Raw genomic sequence first — 10,382 nt, forward strand, 5'->3', positions numbered from 1 at the left:
TGGGGGGGTGCACAGTCCCAGCACTGAGAGGATGCTGAGGTTTGGGTTTCCTTGCATCCCACCAAATAAACAAAGCCCACCAGGACATCGCAAATGTCTCGGAAAACCCTGCCTGTGCCACGAGGAGGGTCTGGGGGTGCCCACGTGGGGAGCTGATCCTGCCTCCTTTTCCAGACTGACCCAAACCACCTCTCAAACCAGAGCACAGGAATTCAGAGCAAAGCTCTTCATCATCTGTTGAACCCCCAGGGGAGCCTCAGGGCTGCTCATCAGCTCCCCATGCCTAAACCACACCGAGCAGGACACCCCCCACCCCACCCCCCCCGCACAGCAGCCTCCCGTTTCTGCCACGAGAAACAAAATAAATAGGGTGAGAAAGCACAGCTGGCCCTGGGAGGCCCAGGGACGGAGCAGGGCTGCGGGAGCATCCCCGAGGAGATCACAGCCTTTTTGTGATGGCTTCTTTTTTTGGGGGGAGGGGGCTAACCTGGCAGGGAGGTAGCGAAAGAACAGCTTGCTTTGCCCACCCGTGTGTGGCGCGGCCCCGCGTGGTGACTGCCCCCACCGATGCCAAACGCCTCCACACCAGCGCAAAACCAGCAGGGAGAGCGCTCTGAAGGGGGAGGGGAGCAGACGGGGGTTTAACCGGAGCATCGAAACGTTCCTACCGGCCCCCAGCTAAGAGCACCCCAGGACATTGGGGGGTACCCACGCTGCCCACCCAGGCAGGAGCGCCCCAAGATATCAAGGGGTACCCGCACCCCCTACCCGGGACCACGTCCGGGGGGGTGGGGGGCCTGCGCCCCCAACTCAGCCAGCAACATCTCCAGCAGGGACGGGAGATTGCCTCCATCCTCCCCCACCGCTGCTGCTGCTGCTCCCAGGGGAAAGCCTCTCCGCCAGCCCCGGGGCTGGGGAGGTGGAGCGCAACCGCTGCCCGCCGCAGCCTTTTGAACGGACCTATGGGCCCGGGCGCCGCCGCCGCCCGCCCGCCCCCGCCATGATGCAGCGCGGCCGCTCCTCCCCCCGCTCCGCCAGGGCTGGAAGCTCCCTTAGCCTGGCTGCTCTTATTTAATTTCGAGTGTGATTTGGCTATTTTTAGCAGCTGGATCCCCTCCAGTAAGGCTGGCAGCTTGCTTTTTTTTTTCCCCCCCCCCCCCTTCTTTCCCCCCTCTTCCCCCCTTTCTCATATTCCCCCCCCCCCCCTTTTCCTCCTTCCCCGCAGACGATTCTGACCCAGCTTCCTTCCTCCCGGAGCGATTTTTCCCCCTCTCTCTCTTTATTATTTATATAAAGCGGGGGGTGGGAGGGGAGGGCAGGGCCTGGGCCGGGGATGCGTCTGCGAGTCGCAGCCTCTCTCCTCTGCCTTCTCCTTTTCAGATCCGCATTTGCCAGCAGCAGCAGCAGCGAGCGCCGGGCTGGGGGGGTTCATTCCCTTCGCAACACAGGCGCGCCGGGAGGGGAGCAAAATAAAACACAACAAACCCCCCCGGAGAAAATAATCCTTACGATAATCCCCGCCCCGGGCGCCCAGCTCCGCGATCAAGCTGACTGTGAGTGCGGCCTTTCCGCGGGGGGTGCTGGAGAGGGGGCTTGGGGGCAGTGGGGGGCGGGGGTCCGGGCTCTGCTTTCCCCTGCCCCCCGCACGCTGTGCACGATCGCCCCCGGGTCGCTGTGCTCGCAAGGACGCGCGGGTGCGGGCGCGGGCGCTGCGCTGCCCCCGCGGCACCAATTCTCGTTAATAATTAGCGTTATTAATAGGGCGATGCACCTGGCGGGGCCGTGGGGAGGGGGCCTGGGGCCGGCTGCCGCGGGGACTCTGCCGCCACTTAGGCTCTTTGTGCTGCGGCAAACACCCCAAAAACAGGGCGAAGGGGGAGGCCGAGGTGCTGCTGGGTGACTGGGCACCCCCCCGCGCCGTGCCCGGGGCTCGCAGGGCCCGTGGAGTCCTGAGCAGGGTACGTGGGGTCGGTGCAAGGTGCGTGGGGGCTGGTGTAGAGTGCGCGGGGGCGGACCACGCTTTCCCCCACTCCCCCAGTTACCGGGTTTGGGGTGATGCAAAGACTTCAAACTCCGGGGTGGGAACCGGGCTGCAGCTGGGTGCAGTGGGCGCCCCCAGTGCCTGAGGGTCGCGGGGTGCGTGGGGTCGGTATCGTAAGGTCGGCGTAGGATATGTGGGGCCCAGTGCGGGGTCCGTGTGAGGTGCGCGTGGTCGGCGCAGGGTGTGCGTTCCCCAGTGTGGGGTGCGTGGGGTCGGTGTAAGGTGTGCGTTCCCCAGTGTGGGGTGCGTGGGGTCGGTGTAAGGTGTGCGTTCCCCAGTGTGGGGTGCGTGGGGTCGGTGTAAGGTGTGCGTTCCCCAGTGTGGGGTGCGTGGGGTCGGTGTAAGGTGTGCGTTCCCCAGTGTGGGGTGCGTGGGGTCGGTGTAAGGTGTGCGTTCCCCAGCGTGGGGTCGGTGTAGGGTGTGTGTGGGGTGTGTAGGGCCGGTGCAAGGTGCTCGGGATCCGAACGCGTGCGGCCCGGTGCGGCTGGAGGAGGGGCTGGGGGCCACGGAGAACTCGGTGCAAAGTTGCGGCGCTGCTGGGGCTCAGCCCTCCCCCCCAGCAGTGCCCACGCCGCGCCCCAGGGCTGGGAGCCCTGCACGGCCCAGCCCTTCCTGGGGGGCGGGCGTTGGGGGTGGCGGTGATGCCACCCAGGGCTGGCTCCCCCCGGGGTTTATTGTCCCCCGCAGGACTGGGGCACACAAAGCATGTGGTGGTGCCCTTCCTGCCTCTTTCTCTCCCCCACCTCCCTCCTTCCTTTCTTTTATCACTTCCTTTTATTATGCATGCCCAGGAAGGAAGGGGGGGGGTGGACTTGCCTTAATGGCAGGCCTGGGGAGGTGTGGGGGGGCGGTGCGTGGAGCGGGGGGTTCAAAGCAGCCCCGTGGCGGCCTTGTCCTGCGGGGAGCCGAGCACATCCCTCCCCAGCCCGGCCGAACAGGCTCTTCAACTTCTCCGCTCTCCCTTCCCCTCCTCCCCTCTGCGTCCGCCCTGTGCCAGGAGGTGCGGTCGGGATCCTTCTGCGGCCGCGATCAGCAGAGATTTCCTGGGCGTGAAGAGACTGATTCGGGGTTTTTGTTTGGTTTTGCGGGTTTCTTCCCGAAGATCTAGAGCCGCCGGCGGTCTCCTCGCCTCTGCGGGGCTGGTTTGTTTCATCTGGGAGGAGGTGGCAGGAGCGGAGGATTTGTGGGGTTGTTTGCACCCAGAGGTGCGAGCAGCTGGGGGAAGGCAGGAGCAGGCCCAGGGGCACCGAGGGGCATCTCTCCCAGGGGCCAGGTTGGCTCTTTGGCAGCCCAAGAGGTGGCTGCTGAGGACGGCCCAGGTCATGTGGAGCAGAGGAAGCCGATGAGGCCGGGGGTGGTGTGGGGCTCAGCATCCATAGGGATGGGGGGGAGGAGGAGTCCTTCATCCCCCAGCTCCATCGATCTAGGGGCAGGTGTAGCCACTCCACCTCCGGACCTTGCAGACCTTTATCCCTCCCTACCTCGGGGAGTCTGCAGTCCTCTGCCATCATCTCTGACCAGTTCCTCCCTGCGTGGAAAGGTTCTGGCTCAGCTGCTTCCTTTCCTCCATGGCAACACAGCTGCGCCCTCCCTTCTCCATGGCTTCCATGCCGGAGCTGCTTCCCGCCGTGTGCCTGGCACCATCCCACCAGCTCTGGGTGCTCCAGGGAGCTGGCAGGTGCCACCAAGCCAGAGAGTGTCACGCAGAGCTGGGGCTGCTCCTGGGGAGAGGAGTGTTGGTAGAGGGGGTGCTGATGGCAGCAGGGAGCATCCCTGCGCCACAGAATCACCTGGTGCGAGATGATCACTGAGTCCTCCCTAACCTCTCCTGTGCAGAGCTCTCAGACCACGGCCCCCAGCACCTCCTTCGGGGGTGGAGACTCCACCAGTTCCCTGGGCAGCCTGTTCGGTTCCCATCACCCACTCGGTGAAGAAATCTCTCCTAGCATCCAACCAGAACCTCCTCCAGTACAACTTGAGGCCATTTCCTCACCCTCTCACTGCTCCTGGGAGCAAAGGCTGCCCCCACCTGGCTCCAGCCTCCTCTCAGCCAGCTGTAGAGAGTGATGAGGTCTCCCCTCAGCCTCCTCCTTTCCAGGCTGAACAGCTCCCAGCTGCCTCAGCTGCTCCTCACCCAAGCATTCTTCCCATGCCAGAGGGGACCCCTCAGTCCCCTGGGGTGGTTTTATCTCTGGAGCCCTTGTGCAGAGCCCAGAGGCAGTGCAGGGGTGGGGAGGATGTGTGTCTGCTTTCCCCAGGGCTTTGTGGCTGGGGGGACACACATTCCTGTTGGTGTCTCCAGGGTCGGCGTAGTCCCCAGCACCCCTGGCCAGAGCTGCAGTGTGGAGCCTGTGTCCATCCCCGGCAGGGTGGAGGAGAGCAGGGCAGGGTGGGGGCCAGGCTGGGCCCATCTGTTCCCAGCCAGAGCAGAGGACTCTGCCTGGAGCCTGAGCTCTGGCAGGGACTGAGGAGAGACAAACCCACCCCAGCCCTGCTCCCCCAGCACTCTGCTGCCCTAAGCCCAGATCAGACGTTTCAGTTGCTGCTGCCTTCAGAGAGCCCTGACGGCTGCAGGGTGCTGTGAGCAGTGCTCTGGGCTGTGCACACAGCAGCCTGGTTTGTGTCTCGGGGGAGCCCAACAAGCCCACGAGAAAGCCCAGCCCAGAACCCGAGGGTGGCTCTTGTTGTTGTTGTTGTTCTGCACTCGTGAGTCACTTCCAGGGGGGGCAGGAGCTGAGGCATGTTTCTTAAGAAGCCTCAAAGATCTGAGCATGGCTCCTCCTGCCCTGTGGCTCACCTGCACCCCCTCTAGCTGCCCCTGTGAGGTTTTGCATCCCCAGAGGGCCACAGCACCCCAGCTGCCCCCTGCTCTGCCCGGTGGCACTGCCCTGGCTGCTCTGACACCACCCAACCGGCAGCCACTTGCTCAGAAGGAAGCATTGCATGGCCATGGTCACCTGGCAGGGGGGCAGAGCAGCATCCTGTGCTCGGGGCCCCACCGTGCTGTGGGAGCATTCCTGCTCCCTTCCGGCCTGGAGCTCATCCTGCTGGCTTCTGGGCTGGGAGCTGGGTGTGGAGTGAGCCCTGTGGCTCTGGAAAAGCAGGTTTTGCCTACACCCTTGGGGAGGCATTGGGGTGGAAAGGGGAGAGTGGAGCCTTTTCCCTTTGTAGATGGCAGGGAAAGCCACCAAGTCTCCTGGGACACACGGGAACAGCCCCGTGTCCCTAGGACAAGTGCCAGGGGGTGGCCATCTCTAAACTCAGCCAGAGTGGCAGGAGCAGGAGTGCAGCAGTGCAGGATGCCAAGGCAGGGAGTGAGCTGCAGGGCTGTGGGAGGCTCCACCACCCTTCTGGGGCGCTGAGACCCCCATGACAGTGCCTGAAGCCCCTGGTGCTGTGCCTCTGCTCATCCTGTTCCAACCTGCCAGTGCAAACAGCCTGTCTGGGATTTCAGGGACTGCAGATTAAATCTGGAGCCACTCTCCTTTGGGAGAAGGGGCTGGGCTGTGTGGGAAGGGCTGCCCAAGCTGCTGCTCCCCAGATGCCTGCTGGGGACCCCAGAAGCTGGCTCAGCGTCGGGGCTGATTCAGCAGTGTCTGTGCCAAGGGCTTTGGGGCAGGATCCTGCCCTGCAGCCACTTCACTTTGCTCCCCAGCCAGTGATGGGAGGATGCAAGCTGCATCCCTGGCAGGGCTGTGGCTGCAGTGCCCCTGCCCAGGGGGAGGCAGGGAGGGTCTGAGCAGCCAGGGCCCCTCTGCTGGGGTCAGGCCCTGCCGCCTGTGTGTTGGTTGGCCTGGGCTCACTGCGCTGGGGACACCGCAGCAGGAGCTGGCAGGGGCCAAAGGTCTGTTTGCAGGGATGGGGGTGCAGTGGGGGTGGGTTTCAGCTCTGCAGCAGCAGGAGGGAGGTTTGTTCCTGCACCCCCCAGCACGGTGCTGCCCAGCAGGCTGGAGGGCTTGGAGGCGACAGGCGAGGGGCACTTCTGGGCATAGCTCTTAGGGGTGCTTTGGGTTTCTGCACTGTGTGCCCTACCAGCCCCCAGCAGTGCCCTGGGCACGGTTTGGGCCCAGCTCCGCAAGGAGTGGAGCAGGATACAGGCAAGCCTCAGGGAAGAGTCCTGGAGCAGGGCAGGAGCTGCCCTTTTCATCTGGGCTTTAGTTGTAAGAGAAGTTCTAGAGGGGGACCCTGGTTCCTGTCACCTTCTGGCTGTGCTGATGCCACCTCCATCCCCGCAGAGGGGCCTGGGGGCAGGGGCTGTGGTGAGCATCCTCAGCCCTGGGCAGAGGGTGGCACAGCCACGGTCAGGGTCAGGCTGACTCCCTGGGAGGCTCCAGCAGCTCCACTTGTCCCTCAAGGGCCCCAGCACTGCCTGTGGGGGTGGGGGGAGCAGCAGTGGCCAGCGGGGCCAGGCATCACTGACCAACCTTCCTCCCCTTCCTCCTCCTCACCACAGCTGAAGGACAATGAGTGAGTCTGGAGCCAAGTCCAGCCAGCCCCTGGCCTCCAAGGGGGAGAAGGACGTGGCGGAGAAGAGGGGCCGGGGGCGGCCCAGGAAGAAGCCGCAGGTACATGGGGGCTCGGGGGAAGGGGGCACACCACTGGGCACCTCTGCCCAGAGCAGTGCCCTCGGGGACACCTCCAGGCTATGGAGTGGCAGGGAACCTCCCAAGTCACGCCCTGGCAGCACCAGCACCACCCGGGCAGGGATGGGGGTGCCCATGGTGCAGCCCCCATCACACCCTCTGGGCAGCACCTCCTGGGTGCTCACCAGCACCAAACCCCCCTGGGGAGTTTCAGAGCTGCCCCATCCCTGGAGCACCACCCCCAGGGCTTGCCCACAGCCGGGAGGGCGCTGGGGCCTGCCCTTGCTCCTCCCCAGCTGCACCTGCCCCTGCAGACAGGCTAAGTAAAGCCCCATTAGCAAAAGCTGCTCAGAGGGATAAGATGCTGGAGCCTTTGTGGAGCCAACCAGCACCCCCAGCCCCCTCCCCGCCACGCGTGGGCTCTGTGCCCATTGTCCTCCCACAGACAAAGTGATTTCCACTTCCCCAGTGCTTTGCCAGTCAGCAGAACTGGGAGCAAACTGGGGCCTGGGACCATGAAACCCTCGGGGACATGGGGCTAATGCCAGGGCCATGTGCAGCAGCTTCCCTGCCCTGGCAGGATCTGCAGAGGAGAATGAGGCTCCCAGCCCTGAGCATTCTGGGGTACACTGCCGCACTGTGGGGGTGCTCAGGGCATGGAATCCTTCCTCAGGGACCCCCAGTTTGCAGTGACCCTCCCCCCCTGCCTCTCTCCCCCCAGCAGGAGCCCAGCGACGCACCGACCCCCAAGAGACCCCGCGGGCGTCCCAAGGGCAGTAAAAACAAGGCCAGCACAAAGGGCAGGGTAGGTGCTGGGCACAGGGAGGGTGCTGGGCACAGGGAGGGCTGCTCTGGCCCCGCAGCTGAGTGCTGGGACCACAGCTCTGGCTGGAGCTCAGTTACTGACAGGTTAGGGCGGATGTACCCCTGGGACTGGAGGGGGACCTCGGTGCTGACCCCCGGGGGAGTGGGCAGGATCCTGTGTGTCACTGCGTGGCCACCCAGGACAAAGCTGGCAGCAGAAGCAGGCGAGTCACATCCTGCACCCCTGCTGAGTCACGGCGCTGGGGCCACCCTGCTGCTGTAGGCAGGGGAGCAGGGGGGGCTTAGCTGCAGCCCCAGGGCCATCTGAGTGCAGCAGCCTGGGAGATTGCACTGGGGGGATGACTTTGCCAGTCGCGGGCGGGAGGAAGGGGAGCCCCACCCACGCCCCCCAGCAGCAGCCGGGGCAGGGCACGGCCCCGGCCTGACGACCTGCTCTGTCCTCAGAAAGCTGCAGTCGCACCAGGGAGAAAGCCTCGAGGCCGACCCAAAAAAACGGTGAGTGGCTTCTGCCCCTGCCAGGGTGCTGGGCACTCGGGGGCATGGCAGCCCCAGGCCTGTCCCCAGAGCAGTGGGGTAGGTGCTCCCAGGCTGGAGCAGCAGTGAGCAAAAGGGGGCATGAGGTGGCACAGGACAGGTTCTGAACCTGGGCTCCAGGCTGGAGGGAGCAGGAAACTGTGGCACAGTCACGGAGTGGGTTGGCTCGGAAGGGACCTTGAGAACCTTTCGGTGCCAGTCAGGGACTGGCACAGGCTGCCCAGGTTGGTGGTGGAGTCCACCCTGGAGGGGTTCCAGACTGTGTGGCCATGGCACCTAGGGACAGGGTTTGGTGGTCGTGGTGGTGCTGGGCCAGTGGCTGGACTGGGTGGGTGGTCCTGCAGGGCTTTGCCAACCTAAACCATTCCATGATGCTCTGAAATCCCTTGTGAGGGGCTGAGCCCAGCCCATGCTGCCAGCAAGGAGGGTCACATCCTGCCCTCGTATGCGGCAGGGGTTGTCTGGAGGAGCCCAGAGCGGGGGGCTGCTGTGGCAGGGTGGGTTGGAGCCCAACCTGTGCCACTGCTGGTGGGGCCACGCCGGGGACAGCTCCGAGCTGTGCTTCATGAATGGAGCAGGGCAGGGCTGACTCACACTCACACTCAGCCCTGACTCACGGCTGCCGGCGGGACCACGAGGGCTGCTCTCAGCCACCCACCCGCCCCTGGCGTGCGCCCACGGACACCCAGCTGGTGCCAACTGGGGACACGGCAGTGGTGCTGGGGTACACCCGGGGCGGGTGGCTCTTCTTGCCAGCCCACCCGGGGGGTTCTCACCTGGGCTTTACCCCCCGATGGTGCAGGCTGGAGCCAGCTGCCAGCGCCGGGAGGGTGCTGCTGCCTGTTTCCCTCTTTGCACAAGGGAGTTAGTGCCTGCTCGCCCCTTCACGCAGGGATGCTGGGCGGGGCTGCAGCACTCCTCCAACCATGCCCTCTTGCCTGGCAGCAGCAGGACGAAGAGGAGGTGAACATTTCCCAGGAGTCGTCCGAGGAGGAGCAGTGAAGCTCCCGGCCCGGCACTACCTCATCGCCCGACGGCCCCGCGCCCGGGAGGGCTTGGGGAGAGACCTACTGCAGCCCCTGGCTTTTCCCTCCTCTTCCTCCGCTCCTTCCTCACCCTCAGACAATGGCAGCACTGGAGAACAGCCCAACCTGGGCAGCCCCCGCAGCCCCCCACCCAGGGACTGTGGGGGGGACACCCACCCCAGCTCCCCCTTCACCCCAGCACTGGGTTTTGGGGTAGCCCCACTGGCAAGGGGGTACCTGGCAGAGACCTGAGCCTGGGACCCTCCACACACCCTTTGCTGTCCCACTCCCCCTCAATGCAATGATCTCACCCATCCGAAGTGGGTGCTGGTTACCCCCCCAGCACCAGGCTTTGCCCTGGGGGCCTCTACAGGGAAAAGATGGGGTGGGGGCAGTGAAGCTGAGACCCCCTCAAACACATTAGACCTTCGCTCTGTCCTGCTGCTACCCTGGGCTTTCCCCTTCCTTGTGCCCCACTCCAAGTCCTGAGTGATGCCAGGGCTTGGTGCCTGTCCCCGGGGGGTGTCCTGTCCCTAGGGTGGCTGGGCCCCCCCCCCCAGGTTCTGGTATATATTATTTGGTTTGGTTTTTTTAGTACTTTCTGGTTGTTTTTTTTCCTTTCATTCACAACTACCTCTGGATATTTAAGTTCCACTCTCTGAACTCACAGATGTGCTGCTGGCATTGGGGCATCGTTGGCTCGTTGGGGTCCTCCTCCAGGGTGTTGCTGGGAGCCGGGGGGGGGCATTGGGGTTGTTTTTCCTTTTCTTTTGGGCTTTTTTTGGTTTTATTTTTTGTGGGTTTGGTTTTTGTTGGCTTTGTTTGGTTTTTTTTCAGTTGTCTAAGGTCTGGGCTGCTTTGCTGCTCCAAGGGATGGAGGCTGGCAGGGTGGAGGGCTGGGGGGCACCAGAGGATGCTCCCACACACACACCCCCCAGCCACTGCAGGAGAGCTGCGGTGGGACTGGAGGTTGGTGCCGGGCAGCCCCGGAGGGAGAAGGAAGTCAGGGGTTTGGTTTGGGGGTTTGTTGTTTTTTTTGTCCACTGCTAACGACCTTTTGGGTTCCTATTTGCAGTTACTTGAATAAAACATTTTATGGACGTTTGGTGCCTCTGGCTGGGGCCCAGCCCTGGGCAGGGGGCTGGGAGCAGGTTCTCTGTGCTGGGGGAGCCCAAGGTGGCAGGACACCCACGCGGGTCCAGCCACGTTCCCTGGGGACAGACAGCAGCTGCCAACGGAAGAAGAAACAGGCACAGCCCTGCCACAGCAGCACCTCCGTGCCCACCCTCGGTGCCTTTTTAATACCAAACCAAGTCACGAGGGTGGGGCCTGGCAGCGACTGTGCTGCTGACCCTCCCCCACCTTGCCCCACGC

The 10,382-nt window shown here is 64.1% G+C and overlaps 1 protein-coding gene across 8 annotated transcripts; it reads left to right on the plus strand.

The window, feature by feature from the left end:
* The first annotated feature begins 1,462 nt into the window (after positions 1-1,462).
* HMGA1 (high mobility group AT-hook 1) lies at positions 1,463-10,108 on the plus strand. Of its 8 annotated transcripts, none has more exons than XM_064173448.1 (5): positions 1,463-1,553; positions 6,495-6,606; positions 7,346-7,429; positions 7,894-7,944; positions 8,876-10,108. In XM_064173448.1, exons 2-5 carry the CDS (start codon positions 6,505-6,507, stop codon positions 8,948-8,950), a joined length of 312 nt encoding a protein of 103 aa, XP_064029518.1. In that variant the 5' UTR covers positions 1,463-1,553; positions 6,495-6,504; the 3' UTR covers positions 8,951-10,108. The 8 variants fall into 8 exon arrangements, with proteins under 8 accessions (XP_064029518.1, XP_064029522.1, XP_064029523.1 ...); XM_064173452.1 differs by having other exon boundaries at positions 8,929-10,108; XM_064173453.1 differs by having other exon boundaries at positions 8,932-10,108.
* Positions 10,109-10,382: the final 274 nt, after the last annotated feature.

Source organism: Pogoniulus pusillus, chromosome 39, assembly GCF_015220805.1.
Source record: "Pogoniulus pusillus isolate bPogPus1 chromosome 39, bPogPus1.pri, whole genome shotgun sequence".
NCBI lineage: Eukaryota > Metazoa > Chordata > Aves > Piciformes > Lybiidae > Pogoniulus > Pogoniulus pusillus.

Bases quoted from the DNA above. Each gene is read 5' to 3' on its own strand.
- HMGA1 (XM_064173448.1), top strand. From the start codon at position 6,505: ATGAGTGAGTCTGGAGCCAAGTCCAGCCAGCCCCTGGCCTCCAAGGGG. The intron at 6,607-7,345 runs GTACATGGGGGC...CTCTCCCCCCAG, and splicing joins GGCCCAGGAAGAAGCCGCAG to CAGGAGCCCAGCGACGCACC. The intron at 7,430-7,893 runs GTAGGTGCTGGG...CTCTGTCCTCAG, and splicing joins AGGCCAGCACAAAGGGCAGG to AAAGCTGCAGTCGCACCAGG.